Below are 26527 nucleotides of genomic sequence, written 5' to 3'. Positions count from 1 at the left end.
CAAAGCTCCCAGTACCTGCCACTGAAAAACATCTCCACCTCATGATACTGCCACCACCATGCTTCACCATAGGGATGGTGCCAGGTTTCCTCCAGATGTGTCGCTTGGCATTCAGGCCAAATCTGGTTTTCATCAGACCAGAGAATCTTGTTTCTCATGGTCTAAGAGTCTTTAGGTGCTTTTTGGCAAACTCCAAAGGGCCTATCATTTTACTGAGCAGTAACTTCCGTCTGGCCACTCCACCATAAAGACCTGATTGGTGGAGTGCAGCAGAGATGGTTGTCCTTGTGGAAGGTTCTTCCATCTCCACAGAGGAACTCCAGAGCTCTGTCAGACGAGGCCCTTCTCCCCCGATTGCTCAGTTTTAGGAAGAGACTTGGTGGTTCCAAACTTCTTCCATTTAAGAATGATGGAGGCACTGTGTTCTTGGGGACCTTCAATGCCCCAGATCTGTGCCTCGACACAATCCTGTCTCGGAGCTCCACAGACAATTATTTCGACCTCATGGCTTGGTTTTAGCTCTGACATGCACTGTCAACTGTGGGACCTTATATATAAACAGGTGTGTGCCTTTCCAAATCATGTCCAATTGATTGAATTTCCACAGGTGGACTCCAATAAAGTTCTAGAAGCATCTCAAGGATGAGCAATGGAAACAGGATGCACCTGAGCTCAATTTCGAGTCTCATAGCAAAGGATCTAGAAATGTCCTTGTTGTTGAAAGAAAAGCACTTTCCTTGTCCATTAAAATGACATCAAATTGATCAGAAATACAGATATTGTAGATATTGTTCATGTTGTAAATTACTATTGTAGCTGGAAATGGCAGATTTTTTTATGGAATATCTACATAGGCGTACAGAGGCCCATTATCAGCAACCATCACTCCAAAGGCACGTTGTGCTAGCTAATCCAAGTTTATAATTTTAAGGCTAAGTGATTAACAGTGAAGAGTGGCAGATTTTGCTGGCCTTCTAGGCAGAGTTCCTCTGTCCAGTGTCTGTGCTCTTTTGCCCATCTTAATCTTTTATTTTTTATTGTGCCAGTCTGAGATATGGCTTTTTCTTTGCAACTCTGCCTAGACAACCAGTATCCCGGAATCACCTCTTCACTGTTCAATTAGCCTTTTAAAATTATAGACTTGGATTAGTTTAGTTGATTAGTTGAGACTAGTGTTTTGCGGGTACCATTTAATGAAGCTGACATTTGAGGACTTATGAGGCATCTGTTTCTCAAACTCGACACTAATGTACTTGTCCTCTTGCTCAGTTTTGCACCGGGGCCTCCCACTCGCCTCCCACTCCTTTTTCTATGCAGTTTGTGCTGTTCTGTGAAGGGAGTAGTACACAGCTTTGTACAAGATCTTCAGTTTCTTGGCAACTTCTCGCATGGAATAGCGTTCATTTCTCAGAAGAAAGGTATTTGTTTCTGGCCATTTTGAGCCTGTATTCGAACCCACAAATGCTAATGCTCCAGATACTCAACTAGTCGCAAGGCCAGATTTATTGCTTCTTTTATGAGAACAACAGTTTTCAGCGGTGCTAACATAATTGCAAAAGGGTTTTCTAATGATCAAATTGATCTAATGATCAATTAGCCTTTTAAAATTATAAACTTGGATTAGCTAACACAACGTGCCATTGGAACACAGGAGTGATGGTATCCATTAAAACACTGCCATTTCCAGCTACAACAGTAATTTACAACATTAACAATGTCTACACTATATTTCTGATCAATTTGATGTTATTTTAAATGGACAAAAAAAGGCTTTTCTTTCAAAAACAAGTTCATTTCCAAGTGGCCCCAAACTTTTGAACAGTTGTGTATGTAAATAAGGTATTTCTGTTTTTTATTAGTCATAAATTAGCAAAAAAATCAAACAATCTTTTTTCGCGTTGTCATTATGGGGTGTAGATTACTGAGGATGTTTAAAAAAAAATTTTTTTAGAATAAGGCTGTAAGTTGTCTGAATACTTTCCGAAGGAACTGTAGTCATGGTAGCATCCACATTTATGTATGTGTTTAGAAAAACATATTCTATTCTTGTTTACAACAAAAATGACCCCAAAAGGGTAATATTAGATTGTGTGGAAATTGGTATTAGATGCCCAAGGAAAGTCTGAGCGAGGACCCCCAAACTCCCCGCCAGGTTATGCCCACCCCCCACTTTTAAAACCAAAGTTGTGCCCCTGGCCACATGTCCTACACATATCAGTACACTCTTAACAACCTAAGCATTACAAAACTTATATTCGAGCAAATAAGCCATTACATTTCTTGTTGACCAAATTCAACACTTCTTGACCGCTATACAAAACCTCCTCGCTTGGTTAGCAAAGGAAAAGAAATGGCACCTGCTGGAAAATACAGACTTTTGGCAGAGTTGGGACTCTCGCTTCACCTCTTCCTCTCTGACCCACTTTTCAATCAACTATTGTTTCTCGAAGTAGAAAAACATGCTAACATTTAAAAATGATATGCTACTTATCTTAATATCAAAACAAAAATGCACAATTAGCTGCATTTGTTTTGATAACCATCAATTTGGGATTCCACCCTGTAAACATTATTTGGCTAACGACGTGCGGTTGGAGGAGTCTCATTTCATTCAAGCACATTTTCACATACTTTCCCTCTCCTCGACTTTTTGACCTTTGTCCAAAAAGAGGCCAGAAGACGGAGGAGAGAGGACGCATGAGTTAGGCAAAACCAATTGACAAAAGCCCTAGGGTGAGTGATGGAGGCTTACAGCTACCCAGATATCCTAGGTTTGTGAAGGGGAATGAAAAGGGCAGGGGATGCTATTTAAAAAAAGAAAAAATGAAATGCAACCCAGACTTCTCCCTAGACATTCCCAGAACAACTCAGCTCCACACAGAGCCAGACATTCCAGTTTTACAGGCAGGCTGGCTTCTGAAGTGCAGAGAGAATTCCTCTCTCTCTCTAATATTGAACACCCACATTCCTTCACACTGTAACAGCGGAATCAATGGTAGAAATATGCCATCATTCACAGTACTGGAGCCTACGGCATTCTCTTCCCAGGCATTGTCTTGTAGGAATGGCCTACCACTGTGGTTGCTGTGCCACCACCTACCCACTGTCACAATCCTCACCATTGTTTGAAGAAAAGAAAAATAAACGCTTTTACAATCTTTGGATCTTTCCAATGAAAGCATGGATCATTTTGTGTCTTGAAATCCACAAAACAGAAGCCATGATGACTCAAATAAAAATGAGGATGATGCTTCAATTTTCTTATCCTTTATTATCATACATAGGAAAATAGCTTTTCTGGTATTTGAAAAAATAGAACCTGTATTTTAGCAAACATACAGTACAGTTGAGTGTGTGTATACTTTGGATGATATAGTTATTGGGAGAGAGAACCCCATGGTTAAAGGTAAGGCAGGAAGGGGAACACACAACAGGACTGAATCAGAGGGACTAGACCAGCCATGGACACACAGCTGGGTCAGACGTCTGAGTGGGATTGTGTGGTTGTGATCTATTCGAACTAGTCATGCTCAAAGAACAAACTGTGTAATAGGCCATTTGATGGTGATGATTACCAGTGATGCTGTTGATGAAGTGCTCAATTCTGAGGTAACCCATCCAAAGGCAACACAACATGTGTTTCTAGCAAAAGTTCTGAACCAATGTGATGGGTGGCAAATGTGAGTACAGTTCCCTCAAGGGATGTTGGCCAAGACTGCTACCCTGAAAAGTCCATAGTTCTCTATATGATTTCCTAAGTGCAGTAGCCTGTTGAAAAAGCACCTTTTACCATTTTAAACTCAAACCCATAGATACAGCCTACATACCCATAAGAGCCCTCCAGTCCTTGGCATAGCATTTATCCATGCTAAACCCCCTCCTGCTGCACCTCCTGCTAACATACAGTAAGTGCACTTGAGAACAAAGGGCTCATCTTGATGGGATGTGATGGGTTAACTCATTAATGTTAGAGTGGGTCTCATAATTCATTCCTGTCTGGTTGACCTGATAACCCCTCAATAGCATTCTACAGATTCACCAAGATACGCTACATGAGAGAATCAAGCACAGACACCCTTGGATAGCTTAATATACTGACTGGGAGGGGGGTTGTCTCGGGATAGGAGCTCCTACATGTTCTGTAAATGTGATATTTGATGGATACAGATTGGACAAAGATCAGCTGCTCTTTTCAGGTTGAGTAGGCTACTACACTGTAAATGATTAGCTTTGCTTGCTGGCCTAACATACTAACCTCTACTACTGTAAATGATTAGCTTTGCTTGCTGGCCTAACATACTAACCTCTACTACTGTAAATGATTAGCTTTGCTTGCTGGCCTAACATACTAACCTCTACTACTGTAAATGACTAAGCAGTTCCTTACAAAATTGGTTACTTTGCATTGTAAAGTCGAGTCACTTTTGTAATTTCAACATTGATTTTAAAGACATAGAAATAAAGTAAAATAGCTTATAGGTTCTACATCATACCGTTTGTGAGCAGATAGCACAAAAAGGTGACAAAAGTCAAATAGGACTTTAGGTTTGGCAATATATATATATTTTTTTGACTCATTCCAGTCATTTAAGAGCATGGACCAGGAGGGCTATGATTTCTGCTGGTTTTCACTCAGTCTCTCTTACCCTTCAATCAGCATCTGATGCAAACCTGGGAAACCAGGTGGGTGTGAGTGGATTCTTAACGAACCAGTTATTACATAATGGAACAGTGAAGTACCATGGTGAAAACCAACAGACACCAGTCTGCAGCCCCGAGGTCTTTAGTGGAGTGGGAGGAGGCACGAGGTCAGGGAAGCGGTGGTAAAACTACTGGATTGGCCCTTGTAGGGTCAGGTAGGGATGTGACTGGGACAGAAGTTTAGCACCGTGGGGAGCAGGAGGGGATATTTAAGAGATTTAGACTCATCACCTGTTCTCTGAGCGAATCTCTAAACTCACATATCAACACAGTACTTTCATCTGGGCTAATAGCACAGATTACAGGCTAGAATGAGCTGGGTTATTTATGGTGCATTGCCCTCTAAAACTGTTTTGAAGAGAGAGTAACTCATGAAGCAGATTCATAGAACAATTAAATATGTAGAATAGAATGTGTGACAATATAGGGTTTTAAACACAATTACATTACATTTAAAACAGTGTTATACAGTGAGCAACTGCCTGTCACAAATTTGTCATCTGCTCAGGGTAACGAGGTGTGTGTATATGTATGGCGGGGGGGGGCTGAGCAGGATGCGATTTAGGCCTGAAATCCGCTTTAAAAGGAGAAGTTCACTTTATTTAACCAAATCTGTATGTACACTACCATTCAACGGTGTGGGGTCACTTAGACATTTCCTTGTTTTTGAAAGAAAAACATTTTTTGTCCATTAAAATAACAACAAATTGATCAGAAATACAGTGTAGACATTGTTAATGTTATAAATGACTATTGTAGCTGGAAACGGCAGATTTTTTATGGAATATCTACATAGGCCCCTTATCAACAACCATCACTCCGGTGTTCCAATGGCACATTGTGTTAGCTTATCCAAGTTTATTATTTTAAAAGGCTAATTGATCATTAGCGGGTACTATTTAATGAAGCTGACAGTTGAGGACTCCCACTCCTCTTTCTATTCTGGCTAGAGCCGTTTGCGCTGTTCTGTGAAGGGAGTAGTACACAGCATTGTACGAGATCTTCAGTTTCTTGGCAACTTCTCGCATGGAATAGCCTTCATTTCTCAGAACAAGAATAGACTGACGAGTTTCAGAAGAAAGTGCTTTATTTCTGGCCATTTTGAGCCTGTAATCGAATCCACAAAATGTTGATGCTCCAGATACTCAACTATTCTAAAGAAGGCCAGTTTTATTGCTTCTTTAATCGTGACAAGATTTTTCAGCTGTGCTAACATAATTGCAAAAGGGTTTTCTAATGATCAATTAGCCTTTTAAAATTATAAACTTGGATTCGCTAACATAACGTGCCATTGGAACACAGGAGTGATGGTTGCTGATAATGGGCCTCTGTACGCCTATGTAGATATTCCATTAAAATCAAATCTGCCGTTTCCAGCTACAATAGTCATTTACAACATTAACAATGTCTACACTCTATTTCTGATCAATTTGATGTTATTTTAAAATGGACAAAAAAAGTGCTTGTCTTCTAAAACAAGGAAATTTAAGTGACCCCAAACTTCTGAACTGTAGTGTAAATAGCATGTTATAGAAGTACCCAGACACTTTTTTACAATCAATTGTTTTTGAGAAACTTACACCACCAGCGATATAATTCCTCATGCTCGTTCTGCAGTTAAACATGATCAAAGGCTCCAAAAACACAGAAATACATCATTTTAGAAACAGCAACGCTCTCAGTATAGTGATGCAGGCCTTTAGATGTGTCATCGAGAACTTTATCCGCAACGTTATATTCCATTTTGTGCAACTCAAGTGATAATTCTGTGTAGCCCACAAGACTTCTCCACACGGAGAAGCAGCACATCTGCAGAGGGGAAACCGCTTCAGTCGCACAAAATTGAATATCGTTGCGGATAAAGTTTAGAATGACACAGTATCGAGTGTCTGGGCACTTTTACAACATGCCATTTACATTCAAAATACAGATTTGGTTCAAATAAAGTGAACTTCTTCTTTAAGCTGAACAATCACATCCCTGAAATGGCCGTTACCTGTTAGCTCACTGTGTAGCACCAGGACAAGCCCTCATCTGCTCCGGTTGCAGGAGGGAGGGGAGGCGGCAGAGGCCGGTTAGGGTCTGAATCAGATTCAGTGCCCTATTGCCCTATTATTACACAGCTGATTAAACTAACCAACTCATCATCAAGCTTTGATTATTTTAATCAGCTGTGTAGGAAAAAAAAAATCTAAATTGGCACACAGGGGGGGCCCCAGGACCAAGTTTGGGAAACCCTGCCCTACATTCTGGCCAAGGACTGCTTTTATATCACCAGAGTCCTGATGAGGACCCAGACTCTCTGGCAAGGCCTCCGCGGGGTAGGGCTGGGTGGATGAGTCTCATGAGTCTGTCAGCCCATGGTGAGGTTGAGATTGTACTGAGCTGGGTTGGGCTGGGCAAGCACAGCCAGCGTAAAGGTAGGGGACCAGGCTGCTCTGAATTCTGGATGCAAGTTCTTATAATTCTGCCGTCCTGGTCAAGTGCTGTAACAGGGTTAAGGGTGAGTGAAGGTGGGTGGGTGGCATCAGGATCCAGACTGGGCTGGCTGGGTCAGACGGTAGTTCTGATGTTTTTGCCAGGCCGGGGGCTGCGGTGCACCTTGGTGTGTTTGGAGAGGTGGTCGCTGCGGGCAAACTTCTTCTCACACAGAGAGCACTCGTAAGGCTTGACCCCGGAGTGGGAGCGCCGGTGACGAGACAGCTCATCAGAACGAGAGAACCTACAGAGACAGAGGAGCACAGGTCAACACCCAAAGCCCTGCGATAAAACAAGTTGGTGTTTTGATAATTTTCTGAATTCGAAATGTTTGAGTTAAACATTCAGTCGGTTACAGCTAAGTGTGTCAGGAGACCGGTTATTCCCACTGTTTGATAGACCCCAGACTAGCGCTCAGACTCAACTCTGAGGAAAATAGGAACACTAAATGGTGGGTCAAACAGTATTTACATTACACACCGAGTGTACAAAACATTAGGAACACCTTCCTAATATTGAGTTGCACCCCTTATGTCCTGAGAACAGCCTTAGTTCATTGGGGCATGGACTCCACAAGGTGTCGAAAGCATTCCACAGGGAGTCAACATGCTGGCCGATGTGGACTCCAATGCTTCCCACAGTTGTGTCAAGTTGGCTGGACGTACTTTGGGTGGCAGACCACTCTTAATACACACGGGAAACTGTTGAGTGTGAAAAATCCAGCAGTGTTGGAGTTCTTGACACACTCAAACTGGTGCGCCTGGCACCTACTAAAATACCATGTTCAAAGGCACATAAATCTTTTGTACTGTACGCCCATTCACTCCAAATGGCACACATACACAATCCATGTCTCAAGGCTTGAAAGTCTTTCTTTAACCCCTCTCCTCCCCTTTATCTACACTGATTGAGGTGGATTTAACAAATGACATAAATAAGGGATCATAGCTTTCACCTAGATTAACCTGGTCAGTTTATGTCATGGTAAGACCAGGTGTTTCTAATGTTTTGTAAACTCCGTGTACAAACATTATAAGCATATCCTTTCACATCCTCCAACTACCTCAATAACCCTAACGTTTCCCTTAGGAAGCTCACTGCAGTTGCTTATAGGGATATTAGAAACTGTGAGCGTGTTGTAATATCTCATATTAGCAGAGCCTCTATTGTCTTATAAAAGCTCTACTCCCTACCTCCACAGACAGATATTATTTTTCTTTATGCTCAGCTTTGCAAAATAATTACAGTGGAATACTGTGTCAACATCCTAACAAGGGGCATAGAGCATGTTTTCTACTGTCATCATTACACCCACTTCATTTTGAACTAGTCATTACAGGCTTTCTTCTCTCTGTTTAATTATCCTATCACATGTTAATAACTAGCCTATATGATAATGAACTAAACAAACCTAAGCTTCCTGTGTTTTCTGCATGTTGACTAGCATTGTTATGATATAACCCACCTCCAGCCACAGTCAGGCCAGCTGCAGGTGTAGGGCTTTTCTCCGGTGTGTCTGCGGAAGTGGGCCTTCAGATGGCTGCTCTTGGTGTACATCTTCTCACAGCCTGGATGAGAACACTTGTGCACCCTCAGCGTCTCTGTAGGAGGGGGTCTGTTCACCTTATGTGGGGCCACAGCTTTCACCACGGCCCCTCCACTGTGACCCCCAACCACCGTTGCCCCAGCAAGCCCCCCGGCAATCCTCACGGTAATCGGTAGAGGGGCAATCTTCACGTACTTCTGGTCTGGAACTCCGGCGTCCATGCTGGCTACGTTGAGAAGGGTGGCTGGGGCAGAGGGCACCTGTGAGGCAAGCAGGGTAAAGTTCTGCCCTCCGTGGAGCCCCAAGACCAGGTGGGCCAGTCTCAGCCCACTGGACGGCCCAGGAGTAGAGCCTGTCTGGGGGAGAGGCTGGGCCAGCGGCAGCGACTGGACCTGGAGTACCAAGGGTGCTCCCAAGAGCACTGAGGGGTTGGAGGAGGATGGGGAGGGGCACGGGGCTGCTGGGCTGTGGGTGTGAGGGATGTTGGGGGTTTGTGGGTTGGGGGGTGACAGGGCAGCGCTGGTCCCTGGGTCACTTTGTCGTCCTGGGGAGGAGAGAGTATGTTCAATGGAGCTGGAAGGGGAGGGAGCAGGCTCCTCCATGGGTTCACTAGAGAAGAGAACCCCCTCTCTCACTAGCTCCATCTTCTCCCTGAGGAACTCCTCGATGTCCTCAAGGGTGGGAGAGAAGGGCGAGGGCAGGCGGGGGCTGAAGTCAGGCAGCCTGGGGTTCTGCAGCATGCCTTCTTCTCGCTTCTCCCTATCCCGCTCTATGGGGGTAAAATCATCCTCCTCCTCTTCCTCCTCTCCAGGGCTGAAGCTGAGCCGAGCACCAATGTCCCCAGCATCTGGGCTGTAACCGGAGGCAAAGCTATCCCCCTCGCTCCTCCCCTCACTCCCCTCTCCCTCCTCAAGCTCCAGGGAGATCAGACGAACACTGTCCCTAAAGAGGTCATTATCAGAGACCAGCGCTCTGCTGCGTAACGACACCATTGATACAGTCCAGATACACAGGAAAGTTGAGCAGAGAACCACGCTTCTCACTACACCTGCACAGAAAATGTGAGGGATAGCGTAGTTAAAAATGTGAACGGTTAAACATGAATAAGAATGCAATATTTAATACTGATATGCTGTTTAGGAAAATTGCACCTAGCTGTATTTGAAGGAACAGCGGAAATGTGGAATGGTCCAATGGAAATGCGAGTGCAAGGTGAGAGGATGTGTCAACCAAGGTGGTTTGTGAAACCAGCATAAACGTGTATCTTTTGGATTTGAAAGATTCTTTCTCGCTTATACTAACGTTAAGTTCCAAAGGTTTCCAAAACCATACTGCAAGTGAAGCGTATTTGCGTTCAGCCAGAGTGTTGGGATTGTAGTGTTCACATAGAGCCAGCTGTGGTCCATACCATCAACTGAGAACCCAAAAGTGGGGCCGGCTGTAAAATGTGTATACCCCCATTGGGTTCTCCAGAGCTAGGTAATAATAGGCTGAAAGCTAACAATCAACAAATGATTAGGCCAAACATCTAATTCGAATGGTATCAAGGCCTAAACACATGTGCTAAAACAGAGCAAATAGATCTACCACCAAATTAAAAATAATAAACCTAATGTGTCATTTGATTTCATTAATTCGACCATCATAACAATAAAGCAACACGCGGGATAATTAAATGGATACATTGTGCACAATGACGCCTCCAGCGTAAACACTTCCCACATGACGCCCATATGGGTCTCGGGCGCTAAACAACATGGTGCAGGACTGTAATAAGTGCGTAATTACACCAAAGTGAATAATGTTATACAATCGATAAACGTTATTCGGCGTCAGCAAACAGTATTATTTAAAACTTCAACTGCTTTTAAACTCAGCGCATGGGCAGGCGAGGCGCATGGCAAGCCACCTGACTGCAACAGCCAGACAGGAATTCACGAGTCTCAAGTTCGGAGGGTTCTATAAATACAAATCTAAGCATCCAGCGCAAACGAAAAGAACAACTAACATTAGTAATGGCGAACTTACCGTCTATTATCATGAAATATATTAAGAGCTTTCGAAATACACGGTCCTCGAAGTTTTTTGTCCGTCGTGTTATTGTTGCAGAGATCCCGTCATTGCCAAGGCTCCATGTTGGCATTCTTTATGAGCCCATCACATGACTGCATTTCTGTACGCTCAGAGGCAAGGATCCAATTCCGTCTGTTTGGTTGGCTAAGGTTACGGAGGCTCGCCCTAAAACAAGAGATTTAATTGGTTTCCGCTTGATGGACGCTATTTTTCCCCCATTATTTTGGAAACGTCATTAATCTAGGCCGACTGTCCCTATGGCACCGGGAAAATTAGAATTAACGCCACCACAGTTATGTATCCAGTGTTTTCAAAATTATATCGTACTTACAACGTGGCTCATTCAGAAACCATGTGTCATGAACTGACAAGATGGCAGAGTTTTGAACTGTAGCAGGTGGTACGATGGACTTTTTGTTAAATTATAGCCTATGCATTGCTTAATTAGGATGAAGAATTATAGCCTTTTTCATGGTTAACCAAATGTTGGAGTGTCTGTCAGCCCTGCGGAGAGCACATGTATACACATTAGACTCAGACTGGTCTCATAGACTAGACATAACATAGTTAATGTAAATCCAGGATACTCAAATTATTATGTGTCACGTTTGGTATGGTTACATAAGTTAGAAGGTTACTTAGGTATAAAGGAAAGGAGGGTGGTTGGTCGGTGTGAGTGGGTGGGTGTATGAAGCAAATATCTAGCAACCGTCGGGGTGGTTGGGGGTGTATAAAGCGAATGACTAGCATGCCAAAGATTGCATGTTCAAATATCATCACAGACAATTTGAGCATTTTAGCTAATTAGCAACTTTTCAGAATTCACGCAAAACTGAAAGCGCGAACCACTGCTTTTAATCATGGCAAGGCGACCGGAAACATGACCGAGTACAAACAGTGTAGCTATTCCCTCCGCAAGGCAATCAAACAAGCTAATCATCAGTATAGAGACAAAGTAGAGTTGCAATTCAACAGCTCAGACACAAGACATATGTGGCAGGGTCTATAGTCAATCATGGATTACAAAAAGAAAACCAGCCCGTCGTAGACACCAACGTTTTGCTCCCAGACAACCTAAGCAACTTCTTTGCTTGCTTCGAGGACAACACAGTGCCACTGACACGGCCCACTACCAAAACCTGCGGGCTCTCCGTCACCACAGCCAACGTGAGTGAAACAATTAAATGTGTTCACCCTCTCAAGGCTGCCGACCCAGACGGCATCCCTAGCCGAGTCCTCAGAGCATGCACAGACCAGCTGGCTGGTGTGTTTATGGACATATTCAATCAATCCCTATCCCAGTCTGCTGTTCCCACATACTTCAAGAGGGCCACATTTGTTCCTGTTCCCAAGAAAGCTAAGGTAACTGAGCTAAATGACTATTGCCCCGTAGCACTCACTTTCATCATCATGAAGTGCATTGAGAGACTAGTCAAGTGCCATATCACCTCCACCCTACCTGACACCCTATACCCACTCCAATTTTCTTACTGCCCCAATAGGTCCACAGACGACGCAATCACAATAGTACCCTCCAAACTCATCATTAAAGCTCGAGACCCTGGGTCTGAACCACGCCCTGTGCAACTGGGTCCTGGACTTTGATGGGCCGCCCCCAGGTGGTGAGGGTAGAAAACAACATCTCCACCCGTGAATCCTCAACACTGGGACATTTATCATCCAAAAGGCGAGGTCAGTACAGGTGCATCAAAGCTGGGACCAAGAGAGGGAAATACAGCTTCTTTCTGAAGGACATCAGACTGTTAAACATGTTAGCATTAGTCACCTAGCTAACGTTAGCCGCAACAAATTGGAATTCATAACATATCATAATTTTTTCCTATTCGTAACATATTTTACTTTTTCAAATCCCTAGCAAATTGTACAAATTACAATTCGAACATATACGAATTGTAATTCATAACATATCATATGAAATGGATGATGGACATCCACAAATTAATACATACCATATCAGACATAACAGATCATACTAACGGATTTACGTACAGAATAATATGAAATGCACATTGAAGACCACATTGCAAGACAAGAGCCTACTTCCGTTATCATGTTTGGGAGTGTTTTAGCAATACAACGGGGACCTCTGCTGGAGATTCAGGATATTGGCCACAATGATCCAGTCTGCTGTGTTTTTAATCCCTTCATTGTGTTGGTGTGGATTTGGGGGGTGTAATCTGATTCCAGCCGAGTCCTTATGAATAACTTCTGTATCAAACATAACGTACAATCAAACTCAAATAATTTAGTTTACATATGAAAACGAATGTTTGATGTTTAAAATATTTTATTCACAAGATAAAAGGAAGGAGAGAGAAGCTTGCAAATAAAAATGAAATTATGTAAGGCACTACAACCTGCTAGGTTAAGTTGTGTAACAACTTAACCTTTCCCTTGATAAAATTACAAACGGTTTAAAACCATAAAATAAATAAAACAATCCAATATACAGTGCCTTGCGAAAGTATTCGGCCCCCTTGAACTTTGCGACCTTTTGCCACATTTCAGGCTTCAAACATAAATATATAAAACTGTATTTTATATATATATATATATATATATATATATATATATATATATATATATATATATATATATATACAGATATATATATATATATATATATATATATATATATATACAGTTATATATATTATATATAACTGTAATAAAACTGTATAAATATATAAAACAATCATGAAGTGGAACGACATTTATTGGATATTTCAAACTTTTTTAACAAATCAAAAACTGAGAAATTGGTCGTGCAAAATTATTCAGCCCGCCCCCTTAAGTTAATACTTTGTAGCGCCACCTTTTGCTGCGATTACAGCTGTAAGTCGCTTGGGGTATGTCTCTATCAGTTTTGCACATCGAGAGACTGACATTTTTTCCCATTCCTCCTTGCAAAACAGCTCGAGCTCAGTGAGGTTGGATGGAGAGCATTTGTTAACAGCAGTTTTCAGTTCTTTCCACAGTTCTTTCCACAGATTCTCGATTGGATTCAGGTCTGGATGACTTGGCCATTCTAACACCTGGATATGTTTATTTTTGAACCATTCCATTGTAGATTTTGCTTTATGTTTTGGATCATTGTCTTGTTGGAAGACAAATCTCCGTCCCAGTCTCAGGTCTTTTGCAGACCATCAGGTTTTCTTCCAGAATGGTCCTGTATTTGGCTCCATCCATATTCCCATCAATTTTAACCATCTTCCCTGTCCCTGCTGAAGAAAAGCAGGCCCAAACCATGATGCTGCCACCACCATGTTTGACAGTGGGGATGGTGTGTTCAGGGTGATGCGCCAAACATAACGCTTTGCATTGTTGCCAAAAAGTTCAATTTTGGTTTCATCTGACCAGAGCACCTTCTTCCACATGTTTGGTGCGTCTCCCAGGTGGCTTGTGGCAAACTTTAAACAACACTTTATGGATATCTTTAAGAAATGGCTTTCTTCTTGCCACTCTTCCATAAAGGCCAGATTTGTGCAATATACGACTGATTGTTGTCCTATGGACAGAGTGTCCCACCTCAGCTGTAGATCTCTGCAGTTCATCCAGAGTGATCATGGGCCTCTTGGCTGCATCTCTGATCAGTCTTCTCCTTGTATGAGCTGAAAGTTTAGAGGGACGGCCAGGTCTTGGTAGATTTGCAGTGGTCTGATACTCCTTCCATTTCAATATTATCGCTTGCACAGTGCTCCTTGGGATGTTTAAAGCTTGGGAAATCTTTTTGTATCCAAATCCGGCTTTAAGCTTCTTCACAACAGTATCTCGGACCTGCCTGGTGTGTTCCTTGTTCTTCATGATGCTCTCTGCGCTTTTAACGGACCTCTGAGACTATCACAGTGCAGGTGCATTTATACGGAGACTTAATTACACACAGGTGGATTGTATTTATCATCATTAGTCATTTAGGTCAACATTGGATCATTCAGAGATCCTCACTGAACTTCTGGAGAGAGTTTGCTGCACTGAAAGTAAAGGGGCTGAATAATTTTGCACGCCCAATTTTTCAGTTTTTGATTTATTAAAAAAGTTTGAAATATCCAATAAATGTCGTTCCACTACATGATTGTGTCCCACTTGTTGTTGATTCTTCACAAAAAAATACAGTTTTATATCTTTATGTTTGAAGCCTGAAATGTGGCAAAAGGTCGCAAAGTTCAAGGGGGCCGAATACTTTCGCAAGGCACTGTATTATCAAAAACGTTTGAGCCTTAGGTAAAATTCAATTGATTGGACATATTTTGGAAAGGCACACACCTGTCTATATAAGGTCCCACAGTTGACAGTGCATGTCAGAGCAAAAACCAAGCCATGAGGTCGAAGGAATTGTCCGTAGAGCACTGAGACAGGATTGTGTCGAGGCACAGATCTGGGGAAGAGTACCAAAACATTTCTGCAGCATTGAAGGTCCCCAAGAACACAATGGCCACCATCATTCAGGAAGAAGTTTGGAACCACCAAGACTCTTCTTAGAGTTGGCAGCCTGGCCAAACTGAGCATATCGGGGGAGAAGGGCCTTGGTCAGGGAGGTGACCAAAAACCCTATGGTCACTCTGACTGAGCTCTAGAGTTCCTCTGTGGAGATGGGAGAACCTTCCAGAAGGACAGTCATCTCTGCAGCACACCACCAATCGGGCCTTTATGGCAGAGTGGCCAGACAGAAGCCACTCCTCAGTAAAAGGCACATGACAGCCCGCTTTGCCAAAAGGCACCAAAAGACTCTCAGACCATGAGAAACAAGATTATCTTTGGCCTGATTGCCAAGCACCATGTCTAGAGGAAACCTGGCACCATCCCTACAGTGAAGCATCGTGGTGGCAGCATCATGCAGTGGGGATGTTTTTCAGCTGCAGGGACTGGGAGACTCGTCAGGATCAAGGCAAAGATGAACGTAGCAAAGTACAGAGATATCCTCGATGAAAGACTGTTCCATGGCACACAGGGCCTCAGACTGGGGCAAAGGTTCACCTTCCAACAGGACAACAACCCTAAGCACACAGCCAAGACAACGCAGGAGTGGCTTCGGGACAAGTCTCTGAAATCCTTGAATGGCCCAGCCAGAGTCCGGACTTGAACCAGATCGAACATCTCTGGAGAGACATGAAAAAAGCTGTGCAGCAACACTCCCCGTCCAACCTGACAGAGCTTGAGGGGATATGCAGAGAAGAACGAGACAACTCCCCAAATACAGGTGTGCCAAGCTTGTAGAGTCATTCATACCCAGGAAGACTCATGGCTGTAATCGCTGCCAAAGGTGTTTCAACAAAGTACTGAAAGGGTCTGAATCCTGTGATATTTCAGTGTTTTATTGATATCACTCGAATCAGTGTAGATGAAGGGGAGGAGATGGGTTAAAGAAGGATTTTTAAGCCTTGAGACATGGATTGTGTGCGTGCTCCATTCAGAGGGTGAATGGGCAAGACAGAAAATGTAAGTGCCTTTGAACGGGGTATGGTAGTAGATGCTAGGTACACCGGTTTGTATCAGGAACTGCAGCGCTGGGTTTTTCCACGCTCAACAGTTTCCTGTTTTGAGTTCATGCCCTGATGGATTGAGGCTGTCCTGAGGGCAAAAGGGGTTGGGGGGGGGGGGGGGGGGGCAGGGTTCAGCTTAATATTAGGAAGGTGTTCTTAATGTTTTGTACACTCAGTTTAGGTTAGTATTGAATATACTGGTTATTAACCCGCAAATCACCAGGTCCTGGGAAAAAAAACGCTTCTCTCTCCTTCCCCCCCAGGGAATGGAAGTAATGGATCTAAAATGACAGACAAAATTGAGAGGCAGTTATCCCATCATCCTGAATACTGTGATTTACAACAGATTGCTGTGGGAAGTTCTTGGAACATTTTCAAAGATTAAGATATATACCATCTCTTTATGTCTTGTGATGGCCTCTTTCAGACTCTTGCAAGGTCCTCTACCTCCTCCTTGGTCCTACAAGATCTATGCAGGACTCCGTTTTGCAGGTCTTGCACTCCAGCTGCTAGCAGCTGTCGCTGAATTGCCAGTAGTTCCACTTGGTTCTAGATTAGTGTTTCCAGCTTCATCAGCACGGTTGTTTGGAATACTGTAATAACTTTATGTCGAGTACAAAGGGTATAGTTAACAGTAAAATTAATTTAAATGTTTTCTATTCTTAGTCAATAACAACCTCAGCATAACATCACCAAAATACACTACGAAATTTGGCTTTGATCTGTGATTATCCAAGTTAAATAGTGTCCATGATACTTTTATGCAGTAGGTCTTAACATACAAACATATCGGGAACTCATACGAATAAAAGGTAGAATCTTGGGCATCCCGAGTGGTGCAGCGAACTCAGGCACTGCATCGCAGTCTTGGGGCGTCACTAAAGCCTGGGGTTCAATCCCAGACTGTGTCACAACCAGCCATGACCAGAAGTCTCATAGGGAGGCGCACAATTGATCCAGCATTGTCCAAGTTAGGGGAGGGTTTGGCTGGGGGTGCCTTACCTGGATCATTGCGCTCTAGCGACTCGTGGCGGGCTGGGCGCCTGCAGTTTGACTTCGGTCGTCAGTTGAGCAGTGTTTCCTCTGACACATTGGTGCTTCTGGGTTAACTTGTTATGGCTGCAATCCCAATACCAGGATCGATATGACAACTACCAGTGAAAATAGAGGGCACCAAATTCAAACCACAGAAATCTCATAATTACACTTCCTAAAACATACATGTGTCTTATATCATTTTAAAGCTATTCTCGTTGTTAATCCCACCAAAGTGTCCGATTTCAAATAGGCTTTTCAGCGAAAGCACTACAAACAATTTTGTTAGGTCTCCACCAAACCACAATAAGCACAGCCATTTTCCAGCAAAATATAGCATTCACAAAAAGCAGAAATAAAGTTAAAAATGAATCACTAACCTTGAATTATCTTCATCAGATGACACTCATAGGACTTCATGTTACACAATACATGCATGTTGTTTGATAAAGTTTACATTGGCGCGTTAGATCCACTAGTTCCAAAAACATCAAGTGATTTTGCATAGCCACATCGTTTCAACAGAAATACTCATCATAAAATGTTAATACAAGTTATACACATGGAATTATAGATATACCTCTCCTTAATGCAACCGCTGTGTCAGATTTCAGATTTACGGAAAAATCAACCCATGCAATAATCTGAGACTGCACTCAGAACAGTAGCCAAATCAGCCTCCATGTTGGAGTCAACAGAAACCAGAAAATACATGATACATGTTTCCTTACCTTTGATGAACTTCATCAGAATGCAGTCCTAGAAATCCCAGGTCCACAATAAATGCTTGATTTGTTCGAAAATGTCTGTTATTTTTGTCCAATTAGCTACTTTGGTTAGCGTGTTTGGTAAACAATTCCAAAGTCACAAAGCGCGTCCACTATAACGTGACGATATGTCAAATAGTTCCGTAATAGTCAGTAGAAACATATCAAACAATGTACTGAATCAATCTTTAGAATGTTGTTTACATATATCTTGAATAACGTTCCAACCGGAGAATTAGAATGACTTCAGATGAGTGGTGGAACGCAAGTCCTTCCCCTGTGAACGCGCCTGGTGAAACATGGTCCACTCATGGCTGTGGTGATGATTTCCTGTCTCATTTGACCCCCCTTCACATTAGAGTCATCAAAGTTCTATTGACTGTTGACATCTAGTGGAAGGCATATGAAGTGAAAACTCATCCATATCTCGCTGTAATTTCAATGAGAGCTTGGTTGAAAATCTGCCACCTCCAGAAAAAAAAAATCAGGAAGTGGAATTTCTCAGGTTTTTGCCTGCTATATGAGTTCTGTTATACTCACAGACATAATTCAAACAGTTTTAGAAACTTCAGAGTGTTTCTATCCAATTCTAATAATAATATGCAAATATTAGCAACTATGACTGAGGAGCAGGCCGTTTGATATGGGCACCTTTCATCCAAGCTACTCAATACTGCCCCTGCAGCCATAAGAAGTTAAGCGAGAGGGTGTTAAGAAGTGCAGCTTGGCGGGTCATGTTTCGCACGGATGACTCGATCCTTGCCTCCCCCGAGCCCGTTGGGGAGTTGCAGCGATGAGTCAAGATCACGAAAAAGGGGGTAAAATTCCACCCTCTGGAGAGATCTATGGTTGCGGGTGGTGCAGTTGCCATACCAGGTGGTGATACAGCCCAACAGTATGCTCTCAATTGTACATCTGTAAAAGTTTGTAAGGGTCTTAGGGACCAAGCCAAATTTCTTCAGCCTCCTAAGGTTGAGAAGCGCTGTTGTGTCTTTTTCACCACACTGTCGGTGTGGGTGGACCATTTCAGATTATCATTGATGTATATGCCGAGAAACGTGAAAGTTTTCACCTTTTCCACTGCGGTCCCGTTGATCTGAATTAGCGGCCTGCTCTCTCGGTTGTCTCCTTCATTTTGTTGACGTTAAGGCAGAGGTAATTTTCCTGACACCACTACACCAGGGCCATCACCTCCTCCCTGTAGGCTGTCTCATCATTGCTAATCAGGCCTATTACTGTTGTGTTGTCTGCAAACTTAAATGATTGAGTTGGAGGCATGAGTGGCCACTCTCTCATCGATTAACATGGAGTACAGGAGGGGGCTGAGCACGCACCCTTGTGAGGCCCCTGTGTTGAGGATCAGTGTAGTGGAGGTGTTGTTTCCTACCTTCACCACCTGAGGGTGGCCTGTCAGGAAGTCCAGGACCCAGTTGCAGAGAGCGGGGTTCAGACCCAGGGCCCCAAACTTAATGATGAGCTTGGAGGGTACTATGCTGTTGAAGGCTGAGCTATAATCAATGAACAGCATTCTTACATAGGTATTCCTCTTGTCCAGATGGGAGAGGACAGTGTGCAGTGCAATGGCGATTGATCCATCTGTGGATCTATTGGGGCGGTATGCAAATTTAAGTGGGTCTAGGGCAGGCCTGGGCAACTCCAGTCCTCGGGGGCCTGATTGGTGTCACACTTTTGCCACAGCCCCAGCTAACACACCTGACTCCAATGATCAACTCATCATGATGTTCAGTTTAGAATGCAATTAGTTTAAATCAGCTGGGTTTGCTAGCGATGGGGGAAAAGCATGACATCAATCAGGCCCCTGAGGACTGGAATTGCCCAGGCCTGGTCTAGGCTGTCAGGTAAGGTGGAGGTGTTATGATCCTTAACTAGCCTCTCAAAGCACTTCATGATGACACAAGTGAGTGCGACAGAGCGATAGTCATTTAGTTCAGTTATCTTTACCTTCTTGGGTATAGAAACAATGGTGGACACCTTGAAGCAAGTGGGGACAGCAGAATGCAATAGGGAGAGATTGAATATGTCCGTAAACACTCCAGCCCGCTGATCTGTGGATTCTCTGAGGACGTGGCTAGGGATGCCATCTGGACCTGCAGCCTTGCGAGGGTTAACACGCTTAAATGTCTTACTTACATGGAGAACGAGAGCCCACAGTCCTTGGGAGCAGACCATGTTGGTGGCACTGTGCTATCCTCAAAGCGGGCAAAGGTGTTTAGCTTGTCCGGGAGCAAGACATCGGTGTCTACGACTTGGCTGATTTTCCCTTGTAATCCGTGATTGTCTGTAGACCCTGCCACATACATCTCTTGTCTGAGCCGTTGAATTGCAACTCCATTTTGTCTCTGTACTAACGTTTTGCCTGTTTGTTTGCCTTACAGAGGAAATTATTAAACTGTTTGTATCTGACCATATTTCCAGTCACCTTGCCGTGGTTAAATGCAGTGGTTCGTGCTTTCAGTTTTGCGCGAGTGCTGCCATCTATCCACGTTTTTTTGGTTTGGGTAGGTTTTAATAGTCACAGTGGACACAACATCCCCTATACACTTCCTGATGAACTCAGTCACTGTGTCTGTGTATACGTCAATGTTATTCTCTGAGGCAACCCAGAACATATCCTAGTCCATGTGATTGAAACAATCTTGAAGCATGTATTCTAAATATACCTTAGCAAGGGTACTTCCTGTTTGAGTTTCTTCCTATAGGAAGGGAGGAGCAGAATGGAGTTGTGATCTGATTTTCTGAAGAGAGGGCAGTGGAGGGCCTTGTAGCTGTCCTGGAAGGGAGAGTAACAATGTTTGAGAGTTTTTGTAGTCCGAGTGCTACAGGCAATGTCTTGATAGAACTTCGGTAGAGTTTCTTCCTATAGGAAGGGAGGAGCAGAATGGAGTTGTGATCTGATTTTCTGAAGAGAGGGCAGTGGAGGGCCTTGTAGCTGTCCTGGAAGGGAGAGTAACAATGTTTGAGAGTTTTTGTAGTCCGAGTGCTACAGGCAATGTCTTGATAGAACTTCGGTAGTGTTTTCCCCAAATTTGCTTTGTTAAAATCCCCAGTTACCTTAAATCAGGATACATGGTTTCCAGTTTGAACAAAGTCCAGTGTAGTTCCTTGAGGACCGTTGTGGAATCTGCTTGAGGGGGAATACACACGGCTGTGACTATAAGCAAAGAGAATTCTCTTGGTAGGTAATACGGTTGACATTTTATCGTGAGATATTCGGGTGAACAAAAGAACTTGAGTTCCTGTAGATTATCACAATCACAATCACACCATGAGTAGTTGATCATGAAACATACACCACCGCCTTTCTTCTTCCAAGAGAGTTCCTTATTCCTGTCTGCGCAATGTACTGAGAACCCAGCTGTCTGTATGCACGGGGACAGTATATCCAGAGAGAGCCATTACTCTGTGAAATAAAAAATATTCTGGGTTAAAAACTTCAAAGTTGCTTAGGAGCTAGAAGCAAAGCTACCATGTCTTTCGGCGCCATCTTCAGTTTGAATGCCCATCTTCAGTTGGAGTGCTGAATGAACACTTCAGGAGAAAGTACAGATTAATGGAACAAAGGCATTTTGGAGTCGACACAGACTCCTGACTATCAAATTTCACAATTTGAATTTTTTTAAGTGCCAGGTTTAGAATACTGCAGCTGATGTACTTTGTGATCTTGGATGTGCTGCCATTAATTATTTCTCTCTCTTGTAACTATTACCTAAGGGACAGAGATGTGCTCGAGACCACCCGGTTTGTTTCTCATTCATCAACGCCCTCCCTTCCTTTGACCTGACTTCAACTTTATCCACACAGCATCTCCTGCCCTCTCGGCACCATTGAGAGCATCTTGAATGGCTGCATCACCGCTTGGTATGGCAACTGCTCGCATCTGACAGCAAGGCACTACAGAGGGTAGTGCATACGGCTCAGTACATCACTGGGGCACGAGCTCCCTGTCATCCAGAACCTCTATACCAGGCGGTGTCATCTGCACGGTAAGCAATCAATCAAATATATTTATAAAGCCCTTCTTACGTCATCAGATGTCAAAGTGCTATACAGAAACCCAGCATAAAACCCCAAACAGCAAGAAATGGAGGTGTAGAAGCACAGTTGCTAGGAGAAAATCACTAGAAAGGCCAGAACTTAGTAAGAAACCTAGAGAGGAACCAGGCTATGAGGGGTGGCCAGTCCTCTTCTGGCTATGCCAGGTGGAGATTATAACATGGCCAAGATGTTCAAATATTCATAGATGACCAGCAGGGTCAAATAATAATAATCACAGTGGTTGTTGAGGGTGCAACAGGTCAGCACATCAGGAGTACATATCAGTTGTACGATACCCCCGGACAGGGCCAAACAGTCAGGATATAACCCCACCCACTTTGTCAAAGCACAGCCCCCACACCACTAGAGGGATATCTTTAACCACCACCTTACCATCCTGAGACAAGGCCGAGTATAGCCCACAAAGATCTCCACCACGGCACAACCCAAGGGGGGCGCCAACCTGGACAGAAAGATCACTTCAGTGACTCAACCTACTCAAGTGACGCACCCCTCCTAGGGACAGAATGGAAGAGCACCAGTAAATCAGTGACTCAGACCCTGTATTAGTGTTAGAGGCAGAGAATCCCAGTGGCGAGAGGGGAACTGGCCAGGCAGAGACAGCAAGGGCGGGTCGTCGCTCCAGTGCCTTTCCGTTCACCATCACACTCCTGGGCCAGACTACACTCAATCAGCGGTATAAGCGGTACTGGTACCCAAGTGCCAAATCTGGGACCTAGGTGCTTTTGAACAGATTCTACCCCAAAGCCATAAGACTGCCAAGCAGTTAATCAAACGGCTACCCAGACATTCTGCTTTTTTACCCATAGCTAGATGTCCATAGTACTTCAATCACCTAACCAAACCTACATGTACATATTACCTCAATAAATCAACACAAGTACCTCTTTCTTCAGTACACTAACTCATTACCGGTACTCCTTGTATATAGCCTGTATATAGCCCTGTTATTGTTATTTTATTGTGTAACTATTTTACTTAATATTTATTGTTCATTTTCTTACTTTTTAACTGCATTGCCGGGAATGGGCTCATAAGTAAGCATTTTACGGTACAATCTACACACTTGTTGTATTCGGCGCATGTGACAAATCCATTAGATTTGATTTGTATTAACTTTTTAAAAGTTAAGTTGGCACTCTTCTGTAGAAAACATACATAAGGGTAGTTATAGAGACCGGATTGTAGGAACAAATTTCATTAAAAAAATAAAAAATAGGCAAAAATGTATAAAACTTGTTTTTGCTTTTCTCACTATAGGGTATTGTATGGAGATTAATAAGGGATTTTTTTTTAAAAATTAATTTTAGAATAAGGCTGTAACGTTACAAAATGTGGAAAAAGTGAATACTCTCCAAATGCACTGTATTTACATGATGGGTCATGTGACTTGGTTACCATCGTCAGGTACTAGCCAAGTAGCCTAGTCAATCAACAAGTCAAATCTATCGCCATCCGTTTCAAAATACTCAAATTATAACCCAATTTATGACATGGCAAGAGGTTTATCAGACGTCAATTGTCACTCTCCATGGAAATAAGTTTTAAAAATAGTTTTATGGTCAGACCTAGCTAGCAGCCAATGCAGCTGGAGAACATGCTAGCTTAGCTAGCTAACTTATGCATAAAAAAAGAAATCTACATACACATGTTAAAAAATAACTGTATTATCCCCTAACATGTTAATATAAACACGTGGTAGATTTGTATGTTTCTCTGACTCCTTACCTGTACAAATACTAATATTAGCAGTACTTGAAACAAGCTCAACTGCCTGGCAGCCATTTCCCCAACGGTCAACATTTGCTATGGTGACCAAGGTGTCACATGACCGTTTGTATTGTAAATAAATTGGAAAGTAGAGTTCAAATCAAGTTTTTTGAGGGGGAATAAAAAACTAGCAAGCTATTTACGAAATGATGGACACTCACCTCCACACACTTTATCTCCTCTTTCAGCAGTTTGATCCAATGGATCTTCAATACCGAACATTTCCAGAACGTTCCTAGAACGTTTTTTCTTCCAAAGACCAAACGGGAACCACAAATCCCATTTGGCCTACATATAAATTCTAATTCACCAAAATAATAACGTTATTTAATGAGGTTATTTGAACTTTCTCAGAAAACAATTTGTTACTAATTTACCAAAATAGCAACGTTCACTTAAGGTTCTCCTTTGGTTCTTAGTAAAAAATAACTTTCCCAGAATTTTGGTTTATTGTTGGGGGGCTTATTTTTCTAAAATGAAAAGAAGAACCTTTAGATAATGTTACAATAACGTTCTGTGCTAGCTGGGAAGCTTGTGTGTGCAGAGCAGCACTAGAATAAAATAAAAAAATCTAATGTGAAACATGATAAATATAGTATCCTTACCTAGCGTCGATAAGGTCAATCCATTCTATTTAAACATCTTTCCCTAATTTCTGAATTTGTCTACGCTTGTAATGTCATCAGTAGGCTACAGTAACCTATGCTTCAGATGGGGGTGGCAGGTAACCTACACACACACGTACACCCATTGGCAAAGATTTCCAGCTGGCGGGCAGACTCTGGAATGAGTTTCTGAATGACAGCAGAGAGGAAAAGGAAGAGAGGCCTAACTCAGTAGAAAATCTGTCCGGAGCACCCGTCTGTCCGGAGCTGCCAGAGTCTCCCGTCTGTCCGGAGCTGCCAGAGTCTCCCGTCTGTCCGGAGCTGCCAGAGTCTCCCGTCTGTCCGGAGCTGCCAGAGTCTCCCGTCTGTCCGGAGCTGCCAGAGTCTCCCGTCTGTCCGGAGCTGCCAGAGCCGTCAGTCAGGCAGGAGTTGCCAGAGCCGTCAGTCAGCCAGGAGCTGCAGGAATGGCCCTTCTCTCCGGAGCTGCCGGAGTCTCCTGCCTGTCCGGTGCTGCCGGAGTCTCCCGTCTGTCCGGTGCTGCCGGAGTCTCCCATCCAGTCGGGACCCGTGGCTTGGGTCCCCAGTCCGAGGTGAGGGTCGCCGCTCTTAAGAGGCCACGGAGGCGGGTAAAGAGGCGGAGAAAGACTATGGTGGAGTGGGGTCCACGTCCCGCGCCAGAGCCGCCACCGCGCACAGATACCCACCCAGACCCTCCTATAGGTTCAGGTTTTGCTGCCAGAGTCCGCACCTTTGGAGGGGGGGGGGTGGGGGTGGGGGGGTACTGTCACGTTCTGACCTTAGTTCTTTTGTTATGTCTTTGTTTTAGTATGGTCAGGGCGTGAGTTGGGTGGGTTGTCAATGTTAGTTCTTCTATGATTTGCTATTTCTGTGTTTGGCCGGGGAATGGTTCTCAATCAGAGGCAGCTGTCAATCGTTGTCCCTGATTGAGAACCATATTTAGGTAGCCTGTTTTCTATTATGTTTGGTGGGTGATTATTTTCTGTTTTCGGTCGTTTCTCTTTGGTATTTTTGTTATTTCCGTGTTCATTTTAATAAATATGGACACATACCACTCTGCACCTTGGTCCTCACCTTCTTCCACCAATGGCTGTTACAGTGTATGTAAACTTCTGACCCACTGGGAATGTGACGAAAGAAATAGAAGCTGAAATAAATCAATCTCTCTACTATTATTCTGACATTTCACATTCTTAAAATAAAGTGGTGACTGACCTAAGACAGGGATTTTTTTCTAGGATTAAATGTCAGGAATTGTGAAAAACTTAGTTTAAATGTATTTGTATTTAAATGTCCGACTTCAACTGTACATGACAGACAAGTGAGATTGAAGACGAGTCTCTGCTAGTACTGTACCACAGAGATTTTAAACCCAGAAGCTCAACATCAAGAGACTTCCGGGAACACTTGCAAAACAGACAAGAGACGAGGCAGCGGTTTGAAAAGGTAGAGGTAATTTCTTAGCTGTTCATTTAAAAAAAAATCTAAAGCCACAACAGAGTCGAGCCAATGTCTTAAATAGTTACACGTTATTCCTCCAACCTGACAAGTTTTCTACGCTAGCCAAAGTCACCTACAAGTGTGATTGGTGATTTCTATTAGAGAAGCAGTTTTAGCCTATATTCATATTGTACTGTATTTAACTGTACTATGTTACATATGGCACTCCTTATGAGAGTGGATCCAGATAGCTTCCCTAGCAACAGAGCACAGCAGGATCGGATCAGACCAATGATGTTTAAAAACCCTGGTGCTGTATAGAAGCCACCGGACAGCCATCATGGCACTCCTCAATTGACGTGTTTATTCTATTACAGACACCTGAATGCATACTTTTAAATATATTATGTGCGCTGAACATAGATAAAAAATGAAAAAAATATATAAAACATTTACCGTAAAGTTTTTTTTGGTACTAATATTACTGTCCCCCCCAAAAAATACTTAAATGTAATG

At 43.2% G+C, this 26527-nt stretch overlaps 1 protein-coding gene and 1 long non-coding RNA gene across 2 annotated transcripts; both read right to left on the bottom strand.

Annotated features, from left to right (window-relative positions):
- Positions 1 to 3251: 3251 nt before the first annotated feature.
- Positions 3252 to 5440, bottom strand: LOC124020066. The gene is made up of 2 exons (XR_006835896.1): positions 4354 to 5440; positions 3252 to 4304 (listed from the first exon to the last, which is right to left on the bottom strand). It is a non-coding gene; the product is annotated as an uncharacterized LOC124020066 (long non-coding RNA).
- A 600-nt stretch (positions 5441 to 6040) lies between these two features.
- Positions 6041 to 10901, bottom strand: LOC124020055 (Krueppel-like factor 15). The gene is made up of 3 exons (XM_046335473.1): positions 10754 to 10901; positions 8645 to 9773; positions 6041 to 7423 (listed from the first exon to the last, which is right to left on the bottom strand). The coding sequence occupies exons 1-3, from the start codon at positions 10866 to 10868 to the stop codon at positions 7255 to 7257; spliced, it is 1413 nt and encodes a 470-aa protein (XP_046191429.1). The 5' UTR covers positions 10869 to 10901; the 3' UTR covers positions 6041 to 7254.
- Between the last annotated feature and the right edge of the window lie 15626 nt (positions 10902 to 26527).

Source organism: Oncorhynchus gorbuscha, linkage group LG03 (genome assembly GCF_021184085.1).
Source record: "Oncorhynchus gorbuscha isolate QuinsamMale2020 ecotype Even-year linkage group LG03, OgorEven_v1.0, whole genome shotgun sequence".
NCBI lineage: Eukaryota > Metazoa > Chordata > Actinopteri > Salmoniformes > Salmonidae > Oncorhynchus > Oncorhynchus gorbuscha.
The sequence above is the reverse complement of the archived record's forward strand: the minus strand, read 5'-3'. Positions and strand labels throughout refer to the sequence as shown.

What these genes read in the sequence shown, in the direction of transcription:
- LOC124020055 (XM_046335473.1), bottom strand. Translation starts at nt 10,868, where the DNA reads ATGCCAACATGGAGCCTTGGCAATGACGGGATCTCTGCAACAATAACA. An exon ending in ATATTTCATGATAATAGACG is followed by an intron (nt 9,774 to 10,753) that starts GTAAGTTCGCCA and finishes TTTTCTGTGCAG; the next exon opens with GTGTAGTGAGAAGCGTGGTT. An exon ending in TGGCCTGACTGTGGCTGGAG is followed by an intron (nt 7,424 to 8,644) that starts GTGGGTTATATC and finishes CTGTCTCTGTAG; the next exon opens with GTTCTCTCGTTCTGATGAGC.